The sequence below is a fragment of the Panthera uncia genome (assembly GCF_023721935.1).
Source record: "Panthera uncia isolate 11264 chromosome A1 unlocalized genomic scaffold, Puncia_PCG_1.0 HiC_scaffold_17, whole genome shotgun sequence".
NCBI classification, from domain to species: Eukaryota; Metazoa; Chordata; class Mammalia; order Carnivora; family Felidae; genus Panthera; species Panthera uncia.
Window position 1 is genome coordinate 110741862 of NW_026057577.1, and position 23380 is coordinate 110765241.

Sequence of the window (23380 nt, forward strand, 5' to 3'; positions counted from 1 at the left end):
ATAAAAAAAAACAAAACTGATATATTGGGTCTGATGATTCTGCTTATAAGATGCACTTAAAATTTTACATAGTCTCATGGACTTACTCTAACATGTCCTCTTTTGATCTTTCAAACACATTTTAAAGGTGACCTTGTTACAGGCCTACAGAGACTGGAGGGGACCGCGCAATTGTTAGGGAAGGGTGAGGACGGTTTATGCTTCTTCAGCATCTTCCTTTAATGCTGTGTACAATGATTTTTATACTTCTTTTTAAAGAGAAAAAAAATTTATTCTTGAAGCTGCATCCAAGAGATTCCACTCTATGTACAACGCTTGCCCAGCTGTGAGCGCCGCTTGGTCCAGAGGAAGTCCCCCGGGGACTCCCTGGGGCCTGGGCCCTAAGGGACAGCCTAGTGGGGTGACAGAAACTAGGCAGGTGGATGCTGCCCCTCTGGCCCCCCTTGGCTCCCCCCCATCTGGAGGCCCCACTGAGAATGCTCGCGGGGGGATATGGCTCTGCGGTCCAGAGGAGTCGGTCATCAGAGCCTCTTGCTCTGGTTCCGTCTTGTGGGCTTTGCGCTTTGCATCCAGCCTGGACAGGGGTCAGGGCAATTTGCGGTGGGGGGCAGCCGGAGGGGAGGCTGCAGGAAGAGGCAGGTGTGAGCTGACTGCATCCCTCCCCCTCGGTTCCGGGCTGCAAGCTTTCCATCTTCTCTCAGCTCTGACCCCTTTCTCCAGAGTCAGTGCACTCCCTCCAGGGGCCTCCCACCCTTGAACCTATGGAAGGGGAGGTGGGACCTAGGGACTTATTGCCCCTCACCTAGCCCTCTGGGGATTGAGACCTCCTACCCTGGGTTCTTTTACCCCCCTGAGGCCTAGAACACAGGAGCTGGAAAGGTCCTTCTCCCACAGGCTCACTGCACAGATGGGCCAAGGGGATGCAAGGGCTGGGTGGGCAACTTGTCCAAGGTTACCTAGAAGGTCAGTGGCAGGGCTGGGACTCAGACCGAGCCTCCTAGGCCTTAACGGGAGCCACATGCCCAGCGTCGGAGTCCCCAGGCCCCCAGCCCGCGGGGTGGGGGCAGGGGGCTATGGAAGATACTCCTCCTTAACAGGCATTGGGGAGGAGGCACCCAAGAGGCTGGCAGAGCTGGGGCCCAGGCCCCCCAGGGACGGCCCAGCTGCGGTGGGGGCCACTTCGTGGGCTGGCGGTGGGGGCTGCTGCTGCTGCTGCTGCTTCTTTTTGTTCACTTTGCGCTCCTTTGCCCGCCGGTTTTGGAACCAGATCTTCACCTGTGGTATCAGAGAGCAGAGATGGGCTAGGCTGGGGGGGGGGGGGGGGGGGGGGGGGGGGAGACCAAAAGGCAGAGCAAGAGGAAGAGGGAGGATAGCTGGGCTCTTATTTCTCCACAGGGGCCTCCTCTCCCTGCACCACCACCCAGACTATTCATGGACGCTGAATACATCCTCCCCGTCTACAACCTGCAACCCTAAAGACAACTTTCTCTGTAACCTCCTCTGTCCCCATTTTCTAAGGCCATGCTCTAACACCCCTCCTCCAGGAAGACTTCCCTGTGCTCCCTGGGACTTAAACAGGAATCATCATAGCCTGCTGTAGCCTATAGCTAAGCAGATCCCCTATCCCCCCCGTTGGGGGTCAGGGATAGTGGGGTTTGGGTTTCTGCTATGCTGTGTGACTATGGCCAGAGACTCAACCTCTCTGTTCTCCCTTGACTGAGTCCGTAATCTGCCTGACAGCCTGGAGGCCAGACTCCCAGTACTGCTCCCGTGGTTAAGGTGGGGGTGCCCACACACCTGCCGTTCAGTGAGCCCCAGATTGGCGGCCAGCTCTGACTTCCGCCGGATGGTGATGTAACGGCTATAGTGGAACTCCTTTTCCAGCTCCAGGCGCTGGTGGTCGGTGTAGACCACACGGTACTTGTCCTTGGTCCGGGTCTTACCTGAGAAGCAGAGGGGCCAGGAGACGTGGTGAGGGGGTGGGTGGGGCCTGTAAAAGGCCCAGGCAGGGCCCCGTGAAGGGAGAAATCCAGGCCCCCAAGGGAGAACCTTGAGGTGGGGAGGGACACACACCGAGGCCTGGGGTAACAATTACTCCCCCAATGTCAGGCTTGGAGACCCCCAACCTGAGAGGCAGGCACTGCTCTCATGCCCATTTGGGGAGGCACTGAGGCTCAGAGAAGAGAAGCCACTCACTCAGGGTTACACAGCAAGCTGCTGGTGGAGCTGGGGTTTCAATCCGGCTCCTCTGACCCTACTGTGATCGCCAGCTCCACCAGCTCTAACCCAGCAGTTTCCAGATGCCGCTGCGCAAAGGACACTTGGGGAGCTTGTGGAAAACACAGCTTCCCGGCCATCCCTGACCCTGTGAACTGGAAAGGCTGGCGATAGAGTCTGCATTTTTAGCAAGCCCCCCTGGTGGTTCTGATTCAGGATCCTGAGACCACAGGCACTCACACCGGCGACACGGAGGGTCACCTGGCAGGCCAGGCCAGATGGAGACTAATGACAAGTCAGCTGCCCCTCTTTCCAGTGCATGAGAAGAGAGTGGGGAAGAGCGACCACAGGTAGAGGCAGAAGCTTGCCGCACCGTCCTGGGGTGGGCGCTCCTCAATTTCCGTCAGACCCCTGGTGGCTGCTGGCCCTGAGACCAAACAGAAAACACTGAGACAGCTGGTGGCCCTGAGGACCTGTCAGGTACCTCAAAAGGCCCTGGCCCTAGACACCAAGCCCCAAACTGGGGTTGGTCTGCCCAGAGCCATCCACACTGCCGCTTCTTCTGCGGGCACAGAGCAGTGACTCAGGCTCAGGCTACAAATATTTACTGAGCTCCTGCTGTGGGCCAACCACTGGGGTATACCAGTAAGCAAAACTAAAAAAAAAAAAAAAAAAAAATCCCTTCTCACAGTGAAATTAGGTTCTAGTGGAGGGAGCTAGACCAAAATAATTTGATATGTTAATACTACATATTTGATATGTTAGTTGATAGGTATTCCAGAGAAAAAGAAGGCAGGAAAAGAGGACTGGGAATTTGGGGAGGAGAGAGTACGTGATTTTAAATAGAGTCATCCATGAAGGTCTTACTGAGAAGGGGAATTTAAGCAAAGATCTAAAGGAGGCGAAGGAAATAGCCATGCAGGTGTCTGGGGAAGAGGGTTCCAGGTGCAGGGAACAGCAAGTGCAAAGGCCCCGTGGTGGGCGCAAGCCTGACATCTGACATGTGTGAGGAACAGTGAGGAGGCTGGCATAGCCAGACTGCAGTGAGCAAGGACAGAGGGGCAGGCTATCCAGAACCTTACAGGCCATGAAAAGGACTCTGGGTTTTACTCTGTCTGGGATGGGAGCCATTGCAGGGTTCTGAGCCCAGGAGACAGGAAGTCTGATGTAGGTTTCAATATGACTTTGGCTGCTGCATGGAGGACAGATTGGCAAGAGGATGGGGGAAGCACAGATAGTCCCGCAGTAACCCAGGAGAGAGAAGGATGTGGCTTGGCTTCTCTACAGGGCTCAGCCTGGGGCCAAGAGCTGGACTTGAGGACCGACTGGGGTTAATGTCAGGGCTCTCTTTGGGGCTGGGATCAGAGGTCTGTCTGGAGAGAATATTAAGAGTCATGCTTGGCCTGGGCTGGTGCGGGGGCCTGGCTAAACACCAGCTTCCTTCGTAAGAAGCTGAGAACTTGGCTATAAATAGGAGGCACACGCAAGCACTTTCAGGCCCACACGTGTGTCCCACCAGGGTATGGCGGGTCTTGGAATCACCATCGACCCTGCTCCACCTTACCCAGTTACCCCCACACAGCCTGGCCTTTACCCCCCCGGGGTCACAGCTCTGGCTTTGCCTGTCCCTCAGCACCCCTGTGCTAACCACCCACCCCTCTCCCAGCTCCCGCCCCACTACTAAGCCCACGCAGCTTGGCAGGACGGCCACCGGGCTCCCCAAGAGCCAAATGGTTTTGCGGAAAATGGGAGACAGCAGATGTTTCTGGGCTTTTTTCCTTGGGTTTCCTGCCAGAGCAGCAGAACCGCACTGGACGCTTCCACATCCACTGACCTCAGCCCACCGCCTGATGTAGCACGGGACAACTTCGGCCCTCGGCCAGGTCTGGCCCAGGAAAGGGACAAGGGAGTGGCTGCTGAGGCCTTGGCTCCAGATGGGCCCTTCCTTGGCCTAGAAAATTCAACGCCAACTCAAAAACAGTTCTGCCTAATGCCACCACCCCCAGAGCCCAACAGAGCTCTGCATCTTCGCTGGGCTAACGCCAGAAGGGCTCGGTTTAGTCTCCTCCCATTTTACGGATGAAGAGACTAAGGGTTCCAGCAGGTTATACAACTGCTGGAGGTCCAAATAATAGAGACCTCGTGAGTCCTTCTAGTTCAACCTCCCTGTACAGTCGGGGTCACTGAAGCCCCCTGCAAGTGTGGACTTGCCCAAGGCCATGTCATCTGGTCTAGAGTCCCACTCCTTGCTCCTGGCACAACTCCCCACCCCGTCAGGCTTAGGGTCCACAGAGCCCCCCAAGAGGCCCCCTAATCCTGGGCAAGAGACGCTCAAAGAGCAGACCACTGCTATACTTGTACTTCTGGGAAGGGAGGGGCCAGATCATGGTGAGGACAGGCCCCCGAGAGCCCTGGGCTGGGGCTGGATGGTCCACAGGCTGGGTGGGCCCTTGAAAATTCCCAGAACACTCACAGCCTGAAGTGGGGCTGCAAGGCTCCCTTCCCACCCAAACAGCCTGAGATTATGAGCAGCGCTTACAAAGACACCCTTTTCCTTAGGCACCCAGGGCTCCTTCCCATTTTTTCTGATGAGCAAGCGGGGATCCATCACACCCAGTTTTGTAATGGGGGGAAACTGGGGCTCAGAAGGGGGGCATCTTTGCCGAGGGCCATCCTGCCTGGTAGCGGTATAAACCCTGGGCTCTGGCCACTCAAACCGTAGCTTGACTCATCCCAGATTTGAGGAGGGGGGTACCAGATAGGAGATAGGGCTCTAGCCACGTAATTATCTCTTGCTGTTCTTGCCAGGGCAGACCCAGCCCCCAGACCCTGTCGCCTCCTCTCTGGGCCCAGGAGATGGGGCTGGTAAGCTCAGGAACCACTGGCCAACCTCTATCTGGTGAAGCTCTCAAAGCACACCATTTTACTGCTAAGAAAATGGCTCTGCCGAAGAACAAAACATTTGGTATCACACTGTGGTCCGGGAACCAACAGATCCCATATGCTGTCCACGGAGTAATAACTGGAACATTCTCCTTGGAGCCCAACTTGGTACTATCTAGCCTCATTTAACACGCACCCTTCAACCCATTAATCCCAATTCCTGGAATTGATCTCACAGAAAAAGTGCCCAAAGCTATGGCTGTTTTGAAAGGCACAAGACTAAAAACTGTACATGTCTACACGTAGGGAAGTTGCTAAACAAGAGACGGTAGGTCCACGAAGAGGAACACTATACTGGGGGGTCTGGGTGGCTCAGGTGGCTGAGCGTCTGACTTGGGCTCAGGTCGTGATCTCGCAGTCTGTGAGTTCGAGCCCCGCGTCGGGCTCTGTGCTGACAGCTTAGAGCCTGGAGCCTGCTTCGAGTTCTGTGTTTCCCTCTCTCTCTGCTCCTCCCCTGCTCATGCTCTGTCTCTCTCTGTCTCTCAAAAATAAATAAAATGGTGAGAAAAAAAAAAAGAAAGAAAGAAACTATAAAGGTCCCTACATACTAATATGGAGTGATTTCTAAGATATGTTGAGAAAAAAAAAGACAAAATAGCGTGAATGGCATATTACTGTTTTTTTTGTATAAAAGTGGGGAGACACACACACATACATACACACTCACACATGTATGTGTACCCATAGAATTCTTTCTAAAAGAATATACAAGCCAATAACAGGGCTGCCTCTGGAGAGGGAGCTAGAAACTGTGGGGCCTCAGGAAGGTGAGAATGTAAGAGTCTTTGAGAGGATTCTCTTTTCCTTTTCCTTTCTTTTCTTTCCTTCTTTCCTTTCTTTCCTTCTTTCTTTTTCTTTCTTCTTTCTTTCTTCTCTTCCTTCCTTCTCTTCTTTCTTTCCCTCCATCCCTTCCTTCCTTCTTTTTCTTTCTTTCTCTTTCTTTCTTTCTTTCTTTCCTTTATTTCCTTCCTGTCTCTCCTTTATTTCCTTCCTTCCTCTCTCTCTTATGTTTATTTTTGAGAAAGAGAGAGAGAGAGAGAGAGAGGGAGAGAAAGAAAACGAGTGGGGGAGGGGCAGAGAGAGAGAGGGAAACACAGAATCTGAAGCAGGTTCTAGGCTCTGAGCTGTCAGCACAGAGCCCGGAATGGGGCCCGAACCCACGAACCACAAGACCATGACCTGAGCTGAAGTTGGACGCTTAACTGACTGAGCCACCAAGGCTCCCCTCATTTGTTATTTTCCTTCCTCCCTCCCTTCCTTCCTTCCTTCCTTCCTTCCTTCCTTCCTTCCTTCCTTTCCTTCCTTCCTTTCCTTCCTTCCTTCCTTCCTTCCTTTCCTCCTTCTTTTCTCTTTTCTCTTTCTCTCTCTCTCTCTCTTTTTTTTTTACCATGTGTGATATGAATTTGTATTTTTAATGACAGTCAGGAGCCCTGGGCTCCAGTCCCAGCTCTAGGCCAGAACTCTTGACTGCCCCAAGCCACCCTCCCTTCCCCCTCCTATGAGCACCTGCGCCACCCAGGAGCCTAGGAGGGAGGGGGCAGGGAGGTGTGTGAGAGCAGCAGGCAGGGAGAGGGCCCTGGGATGAATGATTTACAGGCCCCTGGGATGCTGGGGCTGAGAGGGAAGTCCGGGCTCCTGCAACAGGTGTCTGACGGAGGCCAGCCGCTCCCAGCCACCTAATGAATAACCCTCCGGGCCAGATGCCAGTGCAAGTGGGTGGGAGGAGGGGTGGGGAGCCCCCTCCAGCTCTTCAGTGGTGAGCACACCAGGGAAGATCCTCGGATAACTCACCCAAATGAGAGGCTTTCTCTTTGCTCAGGCTTTGGGACACGAGGAATGGCTCATCCGTGTGCACTGGGCGGCTGTGGAGGTAGCAAAGTCCCCATCTCCGAAAGCATGCACACTGGAGGTCCTGGGAAGCTCTTTAAAAGCACAGATTCTAGGCCAGAAATTCAGATTCGGTGGGGCTAAAATGGGACTCAGGGATTTGATGTGTGACGAGCTCTCAGGTGTCCCAGGCATGAGGTGGTCTGAGCAAGCAGACCTCTGGGATTGTGCAGTACAGCTTCTCACTGGCTGGGTGATCTAGGACCAGTCACCTCAGCTTTCTGAGCATCATGATCTGTATCTATACAATGCAGGCAACTAATATTCTAATAATGGCCAACACGTCCACGTGTGGACACGCACACATCTCTCAACAATTTATTGTTGAGGAGGAAAGGAAGGAAGGAAGGAAGGAAGGAAGGAAGGAAGGGAGGAAGGAAAAAAACCGGGCAACTGTGATCCCTACTTACAGATAAGCAAACTGGGGCTCAGAGAGGTCCACACATCTGGCAGGTGGGATTTCAACCCAGGTCTGTCGAGCCTCAGAAAGAGCACTAGAACCTCTCACACAGGGTGAGGACTCCCATAATTATCTCCAACCACCGGGGGGCACAGCGGATCACTTGACATAAATGGAGGACGCCTAGCGCAGTACCTGGCACTTAGTAGGTGCGCAAGGATGGGCAGACCGTGCTGATGTCCAACAGTGGCACGATAAGCCCTGTAGCAGAAAGGCTGGGAAATGGATCTGGGCAATGGGGGATGTGCTGGATGAGACTGTTTATTTATAAGGTCCTCTCCAACTTGGAAACATGAGGCTCCCAATGTTTGTTGATTCTCTGGTTGTGTTTGTTATTTTTGCCGAAAGAATTCTAAGACCGATTTCCCTGTCTGAGAGCCTAGATACCGGGCCTGCCCAGCTGGAGGATAGGGGACAGGAGCCACAGCAGCCTGCGGTGGGGCCTTCCCACCCAGCCTGGGCCAGGCGAGGACAGAGTTCAGTCTCTGTCCCCAGGGCGGGGTGGGTGGCTCCAGGAAAATCGAATGGCCCCCGGGTCAGCACTTCCTTTGTCCTCTTCCTGCTAGGTTTGTGGCCCTGGGGAAGCCACTGCCAGTTCCGGCCCTCAGGGCCTGGAACACCGACCCAGCCTCAACCCTCCATGCCCCCTCCCTGTGTGGTCCAGCCCCATCCTGACTGTGCATCACAATCCCCCCCAACACACAAACACACACGCAGTATGCGCACATGTACGCAGGTAGGCCTGTTAAAAATACTCCAGCCCTGATCCACGGCATCCTGCTCTCCCTGCCGTCTCTGGCAGCCCACGGACGCTATTCTGCACCACTAGCTGAAGTCAGTGTTTCCTGGCCCCAATTCTGTGCCATCTGTGTGGTCTTGAATAAGCCCCTTCTCCTCTCCAGGCCTCAGTTTCTCCCGTGCATCAGAAGATCAGCGCTGAGGGCCTGTAGATTCTGAAGTTCTCTGCAGCTCTGAGCCCTCCTCTAAGGGCTTGGGCCCAGGCCGAAGGACTTGACAAGTGACTAAACTTCTTCGGGCTTTGGACAGGAAAGCAGTTTGTAAAGGGCAAAGAGCTAAGGGGATGTCAAGGACAGCTGAGCTATTTGTGGAATCCGATGCGGGAAGGGTCCCTAGGGAGACAGAGGAATGCGGCCCGATGGGGAGCTGCAGGGCAAGGAACACACTGGCCTGCGAGCGAGCGGGGAGATCCGGCCCCGGCCGCTGAGTATGGATGTTCGGCTTGGGCTTGATTCTCCATCCCGCCAGCAGGGGTGGGACCTCTGCTGTGTCAGCCCTGACCTGGCCGGTTTCATGATGAATGGATGTCCCTTCCTGGGCCCTGAGGGTGTCTACTGCGCCCTGATTGGGTCCTTGTTCCGGCTGTGTGGCCAGGCCCAGGCTGCTCCATCACGGTTCCTCATTCAAGCTCTGGAGCAGGGGTGAGGCTGGCATGGCCGGGGGGAGGGGCATGGGGAGGTCCTGCAGCCTTAGGCCAGCTTCTCCTCCCCACTGTCGCCCTCCTTCCCAGCCACAGCCCTCAGCTGGCACTGCACCCTCTCCTCCCAGGCCACCCTGGCATCGTCCCCTGCCATGTCTTCTCCTTGGAGGCACACGGCCTGGCCTGGCTGAGGGAGGCAGTGAGAAAGACAGAAAAGTTCAGGGTCGAGGAGACCTGTCTGTTCCACCCCCGCCTGGCCACAGGCCAGCGACGTGAGCCCAGGCAAGTCACCGAACCTCTCTGGATGCCAGGAATACACCTGTAAACTGAGGACACGAATTAACTAACTAGTGGCTAGTTAGCAGACTGGACAGAAGAGATACCCAGCACTTCCGCGATCACAGAAAGTTCAACTGGACGGCCCTCCTAGACCAAAACCCTCCCTCGGGCCAGATGCCCACAGCTGTGTCGCATCCTAAGCGGAGTGTGCTTGTATATCTGCAAAGCAGCCTGTTCTTTACATCCACCACCTACTTGTATTTTCCCTCGGTTTTTCCACAGGGGCGCCAAAAAATAAGGGGGGGCCCTTGACCCAGAACAGCCCTTCCACGACTGGCAAACAGCGACTGTGTCCCTCCGCGTCTTCCCCCAGGCCTGAACAGCTTGAGGCCTCTCTGAGCTGTTTCCCGGTGCCCCTTTCAGCCTTGCCCTACCAGGGTCACCCTGGAAGTCAACTTCCAGCCCAACTGTCTGCAGGCCTGGGTCCTGAGGTCACACATTCTGGGTGCGATGCAGCGAGGGGCTCTAGGCTCCAGCCCTTTCCTGGATCACGGGGTGACCTTTGCAAGCCCCCTCCCCTCAGCGCCTTGCTCCCCCGGTCCGCTCCGCGAGGGTAGGGACGATGCCGTCTTGCTCCCACAGCCCCACAATGGTGCCTGACACACAGTGAGTACCTGATGAGTCTTTGCTGAATATGCAACACAAATCTGCTCCTTGGCCTCCTTCATCTTGGTAAATGGCTACCACCCTCCAGATACTCAGGCCAAAAGCCCAAGAGGCACGTCAGGCCCCCACAGCCAGCCCACCAGCTGGTCAGCTCAACCTCAGTCCTTCTGTCCAGCTCCCCTGCTCCCAGAGCCTTAGCCAAAGCCACTAATCTAATGCAGAAATGTGCAGTTCTGGGGTCAGAAATACCCGCATTTGAGGAAATGCTAAGCACGTGCCGAGTACTTACTAGGTACTAGTTGATGTCGTTATTACTATGGTAGATGATCAGGATTGATTTGTTAAACCATTCCTTCCCCTCTTTCATGGGAGGGGGGCAGATTAAAAACAAACAAACAAAATAATTACAAACTGGGATTAGCATGAAGGAAAGTAAGCATAGAGCTGAGAGCCGGAATAAGTTGCAGGGGTGGAGGGTGGGGGGGGACCTCCTTTAATTATTTTGGGGGGGTCTCCTGGAGGAGGTGACATTTCAATCAAGACCTGAAGGCTGAGGAGGTTTCTATATCAAAGACGAGAGGAATGTGCCAGGAAGAGAGAACAGCATGTGCAAAGGCCCTGTGGCAGAGAGTAGCAGAGCAAGGGGCAGATAATGCCAGCTCCCGAGAGCCCCCAGTCTGCCTTCCTGGCCAGAGTCCCCAGTCTGCCTACCTGAACGAATAAATGAATGAATGGGAGAGGCACATGGTAAGGCTGGAGAGACCAGCAGAGCTCTGAGCCCTGGGGTGAGGGGTTTGAATTTGGTTTCAAGAGCAACGGGAAGTCACGGGAAGGTGTTGAACTTGAAGGGTCAATCTTGGCTTCCACTAATGCCTGCCCCCTCCCTGTGCACCCCTACAAGCTTGAGGGCTGAAGTGTGGCATGGGGAGGGTTCAACAAGTTAACCCACGTTGACTCCAGACGCAAACGTTGTTTCCAAATCCCAGGAGCTCCAGAATAGAAACCGGAGGGCCAGCGCACGAAGATAACTTCCTCCTGACCAGCCAGACCCTACTGCTAACAAAGCTGTTTTAGACCTTCAGAATGATTCCCTGAGCTCTCGGCAGCAATATCTGCCAAAGCGGGGGGGAAAAAAAACACCCAACCAAAAAAAGCCTTCTGCCACCTTCTAACTGGGTCATTCCCCTTCCCAGCTACATCTGAGAGACGAGGTGTCAAATCCAGCTTCTGCCTAGAGAACCAGTTTTAAACAGCCTGGCCCCTGCTGTGCCCACCCTCCCCCCATCCGCATCTTCCAGCTCCTCCCTGACCAGCCTCCTTTCCCCCCACCCCCCACCCCCGGGCTGGGACGCACATGGGCAGGGGTCTGGGGTTGCTGAGTGGGTTGCTTTCTTTGATAGATACTCCCTAGGCCGTGGAGTCTGGGTTTGAAGCCCATGCCGTTTGCATCCTAGCTATGTGAGCTCGAGCAGGTACCTTACCCTCTCTGAGCCTCATTAACTTTATCTGTAAAATGAGGCTAATAATAGATCCTCGCACCTCTTAAGGTCCTTACGAAGCTTAAGTGAGAAAACCCGTGCAAAGTTCTTGGCACGCTGCCTAGTGCACAGGGAGGACTCAACCAATGCCATAGTTCTCGGCTTTGCCACGAGCTCCTGCCCCCGGGAAGGCATGGTGAGAAGGACGGGGCTGACTCTGACAGGTCCTTGAGGGAGATGGAAGGGGTAAAGAAGACAGTGGTAAATGCTGTGAAAACAAGGGCCTGACGTAGTGCTTGGAGGGGAGGAAACCAAGGAGGACTTTCTAGAGGAGGTGGCCGTGGCAGCGAAGGCACAGCGTTTGAACTGTGAAGATGTAGGAAGGAAGGGTGGGTAATTTAGGTTGAGGGACCCGGACTGGAGAAGCAGGGAGTGTGAGGTGTGTGTTTCCGTGCACCTGCTAAGGACAGGCAGAGACAGTCATAGGCACTGATATACTAAGTACCTACTGTGTGCCAAGCAGAGGGGCTGGGCTCAGTGGGCCCCATTGCTTCAAGGTACAATCCTATTATTATCCTAATGTTATAGTGGAAGAAACTGAGGTTCAGAGAGACGATCCAAGTTAACTTGCCTGAGGCTCGGCAGCTTCTAACAGAAATGCAGTCCCAGGCCTGAGGCTCCCAAACGCAGCCGTAAGCCACCCCCAGTAAGCATTTCTGTATCTAGACAAACTAGTGAGAGAGTGTCTTCAACAGCCCTCTCAAGAGGGCTCTGAATGCCACAGAAATGGGGCTGGATTTGAAAGCAATGAAATGACATACAACGAGACGGGCATTCCAAAGGCAGTGGAGAGCCACGGAATGCTCTGGATCAGGCGATGTGCCTTGAAAAGGTACATCTGGTAATGGTTGTGAGGACAGCTGGGGTATCAGAGAGGGTGAAGGTGAGAGGCCAGGCTGGTGGCTGTGGCAACGGGCCAACAGAGGGGATCTGGATTGTGGTGGGGAGAGGAAGGTTCATCCCCTCGCCGGGCCTCAGTTTCTCTGTCTGAAATCTGAAGGGGCTGGCCCAAGACCTAAACCCTGCTGCAACAGCTTCATCATCCCCGTGAGCATCTCCCTGGCCTGTGTGGGACATCAACCACCCCAAAGGCCACTAACCTGCGAAGTATTGTCGATTCCCAAGGAATAGATGCTGAGCCTTTGACAGAGGGTGATGTATAACCCTCTTAATGACAAAGCTGGTATTTATATATGCCAACAGGGAAGACCACAAAATAGGACCCCTTATAGTCCTGTCCTATCCTGGTCCCAGTCAAGTGACAGCAATCACTCAGAATTGGTTAATATTTTGATTATGGGATGGAGCCCAACAGCCTCTCCCTCCTCTCTCCAGTTCTCACTGTCCCTCAGGGTAAAGCCAAGGTGGTAGTCCCAGTCTCATCTCAGCCACCTCCTCGGCTGAGGCCGCAGTACCGTCCCAGGAGGGAGAGGGGGAGCAACCAGGCTTCCATCACAGGCAAGAGCTCGATCAGCTGGACAGTCATGGGCCCATCTCCAGGGCTGGGACCTCAGAAACATGTCAAAGCCCAGATCTCATCTCCCCCCCTCTTCTCTCAGAGCTGTCTTACTGTTCCTCACACTTGTCCTGTTCATCCATTCAACAAAATGTATCGAGCCCCTACTAAATGCCATGCACTGAGATGGCATCTGGAATGTAGTGATGGGCCAAATGGATGTGGCTCTGGACCTCATGGGCATTTACCTTGGTGGGTGGGGAAACAGACAACACACACACACACACACACACACACACACACATAAGTGGGTAAACTGATAGCAGGGTTAGTGCTCTGAATGAAACATGGCGAAGATTATCAGTGTGTGTATAGGGGGAGCCTTCCCTGGGAAATCATGGAGGACCTCTCTGAGGAGATGACCATCAAGCTAAGACCTAAAGGGTGAGAAGGAGCTAGGCCTGCCAAGAGTTAGGGCCAAGGAGTTTTCAGGAAGAGGGAACAGCACACGCACAAGACCTGCAGCAGGTCATGGCACATCTGGGAAAGTAAAAGAAGGCTGGAGTGTCTAGAGCTTGGTGGCCAAGGAGAGAGTAAGTAGCCTGGGGCGAGGCTGGGGAGGCAGGCGGGGGCCAGGTGCTGATGCTCTACAGTCTGGTGGACTTCAGGGAGTCTAGATTTTCCAACGGGAAACCATCGGAGAAATTGTAACAGACTCCCCCAACATCTATCCCAGCTCAGCCTCCACTGGTGCGAAACAAGTACATTGTTTGCCGTCCCTGGGCTTCAGTTCCCCAACTGCCTGTTTGGTCTCCCAACTGTCCAGTTCAAATGTTCTAGAGTGCTAGAAGCTCAGGTGCAGGAGAGAAGGGGCTGGCAAGAGGACCAGGTGGCCAGCAACATTTGTTGCGGGGGGGGGGGTGGTGTGCTGGCAGGTGCTGACCTTCCCTTTGCCATCCTAGAGAGCAGCATTACACAGGCAGCACGCCAGAGCCCCGGGGTCTTCATGGCTCAGAAGGAGAAACTGAGGCCACAGTAGGTGGCGGGGGGGGGGGGGCTTGGCCTCTCTCTCAGGATAGGTCTGTAACCCCATTCCAATCCTGCCCCATCCCAGGAACACTGGTCACATGTCCCTGGGCAGACAGGCAGCAGCTTCTAGCTTCTAGAAAGCTGGCGAGCCTGTGTCCTCAGCAGAATAAGTCTAACCTGGCTTCTGGGGCAGCCACTCTCCTTGGGAGCCTGCAAACCTCCCTTGGCCCTCTCTTTCTACTTTCTGGGAGTAAAAGGGGAAAGGTGATTTGCCTTTGGGCAGACTTACAGCTGGGCCTCCTATCTGCCTAGGGACAACAGTTTTCAAATGACTGGTTGAGACCAGAGGCTGGGGCCCGTTCCCTTGAAGATCCTATGCCCAGAGAGGAACGGCGATTTGCCTGACATCACACAGCCTGAAAGTTCCTCCAGGCCTCCCACCTGTCCTCTGACCCCCACTGGCGCACCCTCTCCAGGTCCTTGCTCCTGAGGAACTCCTCCTCCATCTGGACCTCTCCCAGCTGCCACCTCACCATCCATCTCCAAAGCTGCCTGATCAGGAGGAAGCAACAACTAGAATAGAGAAGCAGGAAAAGCAGGCTTATTTCTCCAGGGAACGGACACAAAACCGGGAGTCAGTGGCCCCAGACACCTCCTCTCATTCAATCTAACGCAGGGTTCTCAACCAGGGTCAACATTGAGGGTCAACAACAAATGAGAAATCATTTTGGAGCTTCTAGAATCCCTTGGATTATCTGCTGAATTAGGCAACACTTTTTTTCTAGGGGGAAGATTTGTATTTTCCACCAGATTTTTCTAAAGGGCCCCTTTAAAATCAAACAAAGGTACAAGACCCTTCCCTATCATGTCACAGATGGTAAAACTGAGACCCAGAAAAGATGACTAATTTAAGAGAAGCTATTGTTTAGAGGATTAGAACACAGGCCTGGTGGTCAATTGGCCAGGGTTCAAGTCCCAGCCCCACCATTTACTGGTTATACGTCCTTGCATAAGGGTTTAACCCCTCTAGGTTGTAGATTTTTCATCGTAAAAATGGGGATGATGACAGTACCTTCAATAATGTTGTAAGAATTAAATGGGTTAATGCACGCAAGGTCTTAGGCAGTGCCTGGTCCGTTAGTAAGTGTTCCATAAATGTTAGCTGTTAGTATTTAGCCAAGGTCACACAAATGAATGGCAGAGCTGGGGCATCCACCCCAGTCCTCTGAGGCCTCTGGAGGCTGATAGGAGCTTCTGTGTCCCTGGGCCTCCCAAGAAGGTGCTACAATTATAGCCAGACCTCCCCAGCATCTGCCCCAGCGAGTGAGGAGTATGTGTGTAGGGACATGGGGGTGAAGAGAGAGAGGAGGTGGGGGAAGTCCCAGGCTCCCTCCCAGCTGGAGGAAGGGGGGAGGGGTCGGACATCAAAGGGTGGGCAGGCCAACTTCCCGCCCCTAAGGCCAGGTGGCCTTTGTCAGGACAGGCCGGACACAGTCGGGACAATGGGGTATCGTGTTCACTTTCCGGCCAACAGGAGTCACTACTGAGCCAAGGGGCAGCCTGTTACATGACAAAGGGGGGACCTATAAAGGAGGTCAGGCCGCCCCTCATTAAAGCTGGCCCTTTGTCCTGCCCCCTCCTCTGCCTTTGAAGAGGGTGGATCAGAGAGGCCTGCCTGGGGGCAGGAGGTTCACTGTCTCAGGAGCCAAACAGTAGCCACCTTCCCAACTGCTCCTGCTTTCCCCTCCCCCAGGGTCAAGAGTTCAGGGAGGGCCCTGGGATGGCAAGGTATGGACCCCCACACCAATTCAACCGAAGAGGGCTCTTTTTCAGTCCAAAGGATATGACCCGCCACTCTCTCCACTGTACTGATGGGGGCACTGAGACCTGGAAAGGAAAGTGATCCGCCCGTGTTCACACAATCAGTGCACCGCCCCTTCTGGGTATGGTGTGCAGCTTCCTCTTGGGGCTGGGATAGGGAGTGGAAGAAACGGATGACCACCAGGGCCAGTGTTGCTGAAAGAGCCCTGGCATAAACCTGGGGACCCGCGTTCTAGTTCCAGCCTTGCCAGGCAACCACAAGGCGAGTTTCTTCACTTCTAAGGGTCTCCGTTTCCCTATCCATACAGAAGGACAGGTTGTGCTTCCTAAGCTAAGGCTCAGGCAGGCTGGGATTCTGAAGGGGGAAGCTGAGAGAACAGCACCCCCCGACCAGAGAGGTCAGGGAGGCCCAAAGGGGGGACGCACGCGGGGCCACGGCAAGGGTGAGACAGGGGGCAACTGGGCCTGGCCCCAGCACCTGCCGGTGCCCAGGGGAACCTTCCAAAGGCTCAGGGCAAAGGAGGGGTCCTTACCGCTGCCACAGCCGCCTCCCGCCGCCACGCTGCGCCGCATCCACTCGTAGGGCGTCCGCCTTTGCGCTCCGGGCGAGGACGGTGCGCCCGGGCCGCCGAGGGGCTGCGCCAGGAGGCTTGGGCCAGGCCCAGGGGGCGCGGGCACCGGGCTAAAGTCCGGAGGGGGCCCGAATGCCAGCGGGGCTGGGCTGGCGGCGGGGGCCGCAGGGCCTGGGCCATAGGCGGCGGCCCAGTCGTCCTTGGGCGCAGAGAAGGGCGCGCTCCAGGCCGCAGAGGGTGCGGGGGCCGGCTCCACGTGAGAGTAGCCGGTGAAGTCGGGGTACTGCGAGGGCCCAGGGGGCGCGGGCGGGGGGCCGTAGGCTTGCGGGCCCAGGCCGAGGCTCGCGGGCCTGGCGGGGCCGGGGTAGACCGGAGAATCCTTGTCCAGCACATAGCCCACGTACATGGTGGCCGCGGGGCCCCGCGCGCATGCTGGGCCCTGGAGCCGCCGCTGCCGGCCGCCCCGACGAGCAGACTGTTCACCTGAACTCGCGGGCCCTGCCGCCGCGCCCGCCCCACCCAGGCCTTTTATAGCTCCGGGCGCCCGCGGCCCCAGCCCGGGCGGGTTTGCATTTCAAAGCGGGGGGGAGCCTCCGCGCCGCGAATCAAAGGGGGAAACCCGTCGGGGGCGGGGGGTTCAAAAGGAGACAAATTGCTGCCCCAAGCGGGAGGTGGACGGGCCGAGGCCTGGAGGGGGCGGGGGCGCGGAGGACGCGTCCCGGGCGAGCGTCGAGGCATCGCTAGGTGTGGGGCTCCTGCGGGGCCGACGGCCTGGCGGCCCGAACACTTCCTTCTCCCTGGGCCGCGTGGACCGCCCGTGACCCCATCTTACAGGTGGAGAAAAGGGATCCGAGGGGCCGGCGGGGGGAACCCCAGGCCAGCGTCACACAGCCACATCGGGCCTGTGGCGCACTCCGCAGTGAACAGCCTGAGGTGAGGGGGCAACCTGACTTCAAACAGGGTTCCCTCTGTAAGGTAGCGGGTCCTTAATGTTGGGGGGGGGAGGGGTCACGACCCCTCTGAGCCTCCGAAGCAAGCTGTGGAGGTTTTTCCGGGAAAATGCACATATGCACATACAGGAGTCTGCATACAATCGGGGAGTTTTCCTGAGTTGACTCTCCAGAGAAAGTTCTTAAAGAGGAGCATCTTTAAGAGGACATTCTGGGGAATTTTTCACAATTCTCTCAGCAGGCGCTTCCCTCCCCCGCCCCCTTTATTTTACTAAGAAGTTTCAAACATACACACAAGTGGAATTTGTAATGAGCCACTATATCCCCATCACTCAGCTTCAACCATTATCAAGTTTTTGTAAGTTATTTTATCGACTCCCCTCTTTTTGCCAGAGTATTTTAAAAACATACTTCAAACACCGTGTCATTTCACCCCTACATACTTCCGCATGCATCTCTAAAACGCATGGACACTTTCTTACATAATATGCCATTAGACACATCTAACAAAATTAACACAAATTCTTGAGTCTTATCTAACACTCAGTCTGGATGCAAAATTCTCCAGTTGATTTTTTTAACAGTTGGCCTGTGTGATCAAGGTCTAAAAGCTTTGGTTCACTTATAGAGCTGGGGCCCATTGGTATTTTAAACGCTTCATGCGTGTCCCTCCCCCTATTAAAGAAAGACTGGTAAACATTTCACAGCTACCCAAGAGGGAGTGTGTAAAACAGCTGAGGAGCCCGGAACGGGCAGCAAGGCTGAGAGATTTGGGGAAGGATTCATGAAGGACAAGGCCCTGGGTCAGGAAGTCTTGGGGAGATGGGTTCCCTTTCCACGGGGGGTGGGGTTCGGTGCCAACGAGCTGCACAGAAGCCCCCGACGGTGTTTGATCCTCCAACATTTCCTGGGGACACCCTACCTGTGCAGAGACGTGTGGCCCCCAAAAGGTGGACAGAATCAGGGTCTTATCAACCTGTCCCTCCCTTGGGTCACTGCATTAGTTTGCCAGGGCAGGTCAGCATCATTTCAAGGCTAGATCCAGACAGATGTCAGGATCTGAATATAATTTACAGGGTCCAGTGCAAAATGACAACGTGAGGTCCCTTGTTCAAAAATTATTCAGAATTGCAAGATGGCGACAGAGAGGATTTAACCACCCATGGGGCCCTTCTAAACACTGGGCCTTGGGTGACTGTACAGGTGACCCACCCAATGAAGCTGGCGCTGGTCAGAATCTTGTCCATCTGGGGTTCCAATGGGTACTATAACAGAATCGGGGACAGGAAGCACGGAGGTCCCCTTCCTGATCAGAGGAACTTTCCATTGTGCAGGTGGCAGCAGTGAGGCCCAGCAAGGAAAGGGGCCATGCCCAAGTTTATGCAACAAAATGAAAGCTGGTGGGGAAAGGGAGCTGCCTGTCATTGACATGGAATGAGCCCATGGTTGCCTCTGCCGGAAAGGTTCCCTTTCCCAGGTCAGGAAGGGGGCGTGTTGGTGAAAGTCTGACTGTTTCAAGCGGTCAGTAAAAAATTGACAAGTATACAAAGAAGGGAGAAGAGGCCCAAAAAGACAGGGTTCTCCTCTCTGAGTTGACAAAACCGGGATTGCTCAGCAGGAGGAGAAAATCTGGAATGGGACTTGAGGTTCTGAGTTTGGGGAGCCGTGCAGGACAGACCTGGGACCTGAGAGAGAAAGCTGTAGGCATAGACAGACATAGGTTTCAACCCATCCATAATAGAGTGCCCTCTGAAGGGCCATCCATTAGGAAATGGGCTGTCAGGAAATAGAGAGTGAGCTCATTATCACAGGAGGTATGCAAGTGACTGCTGGAGGTCTCTGGTCACAGATGCTGCAGAAAGCATGCCTATCCTGGGGGATAGGAAGGTTGGTACTTTCTGGGTGCCCTCTAATTCCAACAATATGCTAAATCAGAGCTCGGGAATAGATACAGGAATTCATTTGCTCGTGTGTTCATTCATTTGACAAATATGTATTATGGTAGTGAGGCCCTGCCCTTGGGGTTTATAGTCTAGTTGGGGGTGGGGGGGGGGTGGGAAGAAGCATGTATGAATCAAATAATCACAGATAAAGGTGAAATTACATCTTGGTAAGAGCAGGGGGGAAGCCGGGCAGGGGTCCAGAAATGACGAAGACGGTGCCTAGGACTTGGGCAGTGGCTGAGAGATGAGGGCCTTTTGGGCAGAGTGGGGCCTATTTCCTGATCCGGGAGAGATCAAGACCAGGGAGCCCTGAGGCCTGGGGGAGTCATCCCACCGGCTTCATGATCCCCTCAGGGTTGTCCTCTCCCAGGGTGGAGGCTGGGGTAGGCCTCCTACTCCACAGACACATCCTGGGGGTAGGCCTCTGTTTCCACCTTTCCCTGGGCCTGCTCTTTCCTGAACCCTGGGTGTTGGGAAGGGCGGGGCAAAGCAGGCTGGCCCCATTTCCTGGATGAGGAAGCACAGAGAGGTCCAGGTATCTAGGCAAGGTCACACAGGCACGGGGCTGGGCCCGGAAGCTGGGTCTCCGGACCCCACTGGCCTTTCTCGCTGCCCACCCAGAGTGCCCGAGGGGTCCTCGGCCCAGCCCTGCTGATCCTCCAAGCACCACCCCCTCCAATAGAGTAGGAGAGCAGGGACAACATAGCCTTCGCTGCATGCTGACCATGGTAGACCCTTACAGAGCCAACGCGCTCCTTCACTCAGTGTCAGGCAGGAGGCCAAGTCATTTGCATGTATTATTTCAGGTAGGGTGAGGCAGGGTCTTGTTACCCCCACCTTGCAGATGAAGCAGCTGGAGCTCAGAGAAGTGAAGTCGCTCCCCGGAGGCCACATAGCAGGTCGGTGGCCTCTCTGGAAGTTTTTCTTTCCTCTCCAGCCTGGGAAGGTCGTGCGCTGTGTGCGTCTCTCTCTTAAACCCCGGGGTTTTGCTTATACAAATATCTGCTTCCTCTTCCTCCTCTGGCTCATGCAAAAAAGCCTCAGTTCTCCCGTTACCCTCACCTTTAGATGGACCCCTCCAACCAGAGACCCGAGACCAGCCCTGATGTGAATCCTGCTTCCCCCTCCTGAGAACACTGTAACCTTGTTCAAAAGTCCCAGGCGGGGAATCTGAAATGGCAGGTCCCGCCCCACCTTAGCCTCCGACTCGCCATGTGACCTTGAGCACCTGCCTCCCTGGGCCTCAGTGTCCCCATCTGCCCACTGGGAACTGGTTGTCTCAGACGGTGGTCCAGCACGGTACTGTGACTGTGCGGAGAAGCCCCCGTCCACCGCGTCACAGCCTCTTCCTCTGATAGCCCCTTATCTCTGGGAGCAGCTGTTTATTGGACCCTTCCTTGCCTCTGGCTCCCCGTGGCCCCTCTTCCCTCTGGGCTACTCTCACATACCTGACCACAGCCTCCAGGGGTGGGGCGCAGAGACATGGCCTCATAAAGATCTTGGTGATAACTCGGTTTCTAAACAGGTTTATGGCCTTGGAAGAGGAAAGGTTCTGGGCTGAGCTTTCGTTTGGAAGTGGATTGCTTAAGAGAGGCTGGTGGGCTGGCTTTCGACTTACCCAGACTGCAGCCCAAGGGCCTTGACTCACTCTGTGACCTTAGGTGAGGAGCTCTCTCTGAGCTATTTCTTTCTTTCTTTTTTAAATGTTTACTTTATTTTTGAGAGAGAGAGAGAGAGACAGAGAGAGAGAGAGAGACAGAGAGCAAGCAGGGGAGGGGCAGAGAGAGAGGGAGACAGAGAACCCGAAGCAGGCTCTGTGCTGACAGCAGAGAGCCTGCTGCGGGGCTTGAACCTCAGATCATGACCTGAGCAGAAGCTGGACGCTGAACCAACCGAGCCACCCAGCCTGAGCTATTTCTGAGGTGAAAGCAGGGATGGCCGTTCCTGCCCTGCCCACCTCCAGGGGGCAGATGTGAGGCTCACGGGTGGGTGCTGGGGCTCCTGCGACACGTCTTTTCCTTCTGCACCCCTCTCCCCACCTCCCCCTCCCGCACCTTTCCTCTCGTCCTCCAGAGGCTGGGGCGTCACCTGCTGGCACTGCGGGGTACTACCGGAAGGCTCACAGGCTGCCTGGTCTCCAACTTGACCTCCCTGCCAGACTCCCTGATTCTCCTCCTGCTCCCTGTGGGGAAGGAAGGCAGCCCTCCAGTACATCGCCACTTAGGGAGCAGAAAGGATGCTAGAACCTAAGGCCTAGGGGCAGCGCATCGGACCCTTTGTTCAAAGGAGATACAGCAGCCAGGGAAGGAAAGGAAGGTCACTCCGTGAGTCAGTGGTTAAGCATGGACTGGGGCCCACAAGTCCTAACTCCCTATAGGGTGCATTCCCACAGTCTCTATTTACGATCCAGTGCCGGAGGGAGGGCAGCCAGTCCATAGTCAACTCCAACAGCCTCCATACTAGCCCCCTGCTGTCGCCTTTGTTAGCTCATCCTTCACAGTGCACTACAGTGACCTGATCTTATCAGTCCCTGTTTAAAATCGTGCACTGGCCCTCCTGGCCTCAAGACAAAACCCACAAGACCCTGAGGCCTGGCCGCTGGCTTCCTCTCCAGGCTCTACCCCGCCATGTCCCCTCTGTGTCTCAACCATTCTTTTCTTTCTGTTCAAACACACCAAGTTCTTTTTGGCTTCCAAGTTTTTGCATATGCTGTTCCCTCTACCTAGAACACTGTTCCCACTCTTGTGGTGTGTGTGGCCTCTTAACCTCAGGCTTCAGTTGAAGTATTTCTTTCCCAGAGAAGCCTTAATCTGCCTAGACAAAAGCCCCCACCCTTATTCTTCATCTTTTTCATCACACTGATCACAATATGATATCACTGATTTGTGGTTTCCTTGGTGTTTGCTTGTGAGCCCTATGAGGGTGGGGCCCATAGTAGGTGCTCAATTAATTTCTACTGTATGGATAAATGGTAAGAGGGACAGCAGAGCCTGGGGGTCAGACTCTGCCCGGTTCTTGCTATGTGCCCTCCTACAGGTTTCGGCCTTCTCTGGGACCCAGTGTGTCCAGTGAGGGGGACATATGTGTCCTCTGAGGGCCCTGTTGTTCTGACGATCCTCGAACCATCTGTGTGCACCAGGGCACACTCTTGATTTCTGGGGCACTGAGACTGAGGTCAGCTGGAGCCTGGGAGAGGCCGAGCGAGGTAGGCAGGGTCCCAAAGCCCTATCTCCAGGGACCCTGTCAGGCTTTGGTGGCTATAGTCTGGCCCAGTGAGGGCAGCACACAGTGTATTGAGTCCTTTAAGTGCATCACAGATTGCGACAGTCTTTCAAATCATTCCCGAGGAATCTAGGGTGGGAGTGTGGCCCAAAGTCCCCCCCTTGGTTCTTCTGCCCAACCAGCCAGCCACTATGTCGAGTGTCCAGGAGGGGAAGAGGCCTTTCCCAATGTACCCCGATTCTGGCTCCCCAGCTGCAGGTACCAGGATCTACCTGCTCAGTGCATGCAGAGTGGAAGGACACCAAGCTGGGGGTCAGGAGTCCCGCGTTCCAGGACCTTTCTCTCTCAGCTAACCTCGGGCAAGTCTTCTCCACTCTCTGGACCTCGGTGTCCATGCCTGTACTATGGATGCACTCTTAGGACACTTCAGGCCCTGACATCCAAGATGACTGTGCCGATGCCTGTGCTGTGTGTGCTGCTTCCTCACCCCGGGCCTGGGGAGCCTGGGAGGGGGGCAGCACTGGGAGCGTGGGAGAGCCAGATGCGGTGGCTGCTGGCCCTGCCTGAGTGAGTGCTGAGCTGGCCTACTGGGAATTCTCCCACTCAGGCGCCCTTTCCGGGCCCCTCCTCCCCCTGCCCCACTGAGAGCTGTGGCTTCCGGCTCTGACAAGCGTGGATGGGGGTCTGGGGAGGGGGGTTCAGTTCAGCCTGGTTCCCTCCTTCAGGGAAGAGCTTGGGCCTGAATCTAGACAAAAAGCATCCCTTCCCGTCCTGGTCTTATGCATTACAAAGCCTTGCTCAGTCAACTTTCCAGCCCTGGCCTCAGTCATCTGGGCTGTAAAATGAGCATTTGGATGGGCTGCCCTGCGGCCCTGGTGATGGACTTCTGCGACGGCGGCTCCCGGAGGAGACGCCGGAGAATCGTTACCTTTAGTGGGGCTTTCTCGCTCTGCTCTAGT

General features: G+C 55.1%; 2 protein-coding genes across 2 annotated transcripts; both read right to left on the minus strand.

The window, feature by feature from the left end:
• Positions 1-444: 444 nt before the first annotated feature.
• CDX1 (caudal type homeobox 1) lies at positions 445-2357 on the minus strand. The gene is made up of 3 exons (XM_049648909.1): positions 2254-2357; positions 1798-1990; positions 445-1275 (listed from the first exon to the last, which is right to left on the minus strand). Exons 1-3 carry the CDS (start codon positions 2355-2357, stop codon positions 1072-1074), a joined length of 501 nt encoding a protein of 166 aa, XP_049504866.1. The 3' UTR covers positions 445-1071.
• Positions 2358-8994: 6637 nt separating this feature from the next.
• LOC125935281 (homeobox protein CDX-1-like) lies at positions 8995-16712 on the minus strand. The gene is made up of 3 exons (XM_049648910.1): positions 16213-16712; positions 14381-14486; positions 8995-9132 (listed from the first exon to the last, which is right to left on the minus strand). The coding sequence occupies exons 1-3, from the start codon at positions 16710-16712 to the stop codon at positions 8995-8997; spliced, it is 744 nt and encodes a 247-aa protein (XP_049504867.1).
• Positions 16713-23380: the final 6668 nt, after the last annotated feature.

Bases quoted from the DNA above. Each gene is read 5' to 3' on its own strand.
- CDX1 (XM_049648909.1), bottom strand. From the start codon at position 2,357: ATGGCCGGGAAGCTGTGTTTTCCACAAGCTCCCCAAGTGTCCTTTGCG. The intron at 1,991-2,253 runs GTCAGAGGAGCC...GGCCTTTTACAG, and splicing joins GAGCTGGCGATCACAGTAGG to GCCCCACCCACCCCCTCACC. The intron at 1,276-1,797 runs GTGTGTGGGCAC...CTGATACCACAG, and splicing joins TGGGGCTCACTGAACGGCAG to GTGAAGATCTGGTTCCAAAA.
- LOC125935281 (XM_049648910.1), bottom strand. From the start codon at position 16,712: ATGTACGTGGGCTATGTGCTGGACAAGGATTCTCCGGTCTACCCCGGC. The intron at 14,487-16,212 runs GTGCTGGGGCCA...TCTCTATTCTAG, and splicing joins GTTCCCCTGGGCACCGGCAG to TTGTTGCTTCCTCCTGATCA. The intron at 9,133-14,380 runs GTGCGCCAGTGG...TGCCTCCCTCAG, and splicing joins GGAGCAAGGACCTGGAGAGG to CCAGGCCAGGCCGTGTGCCT.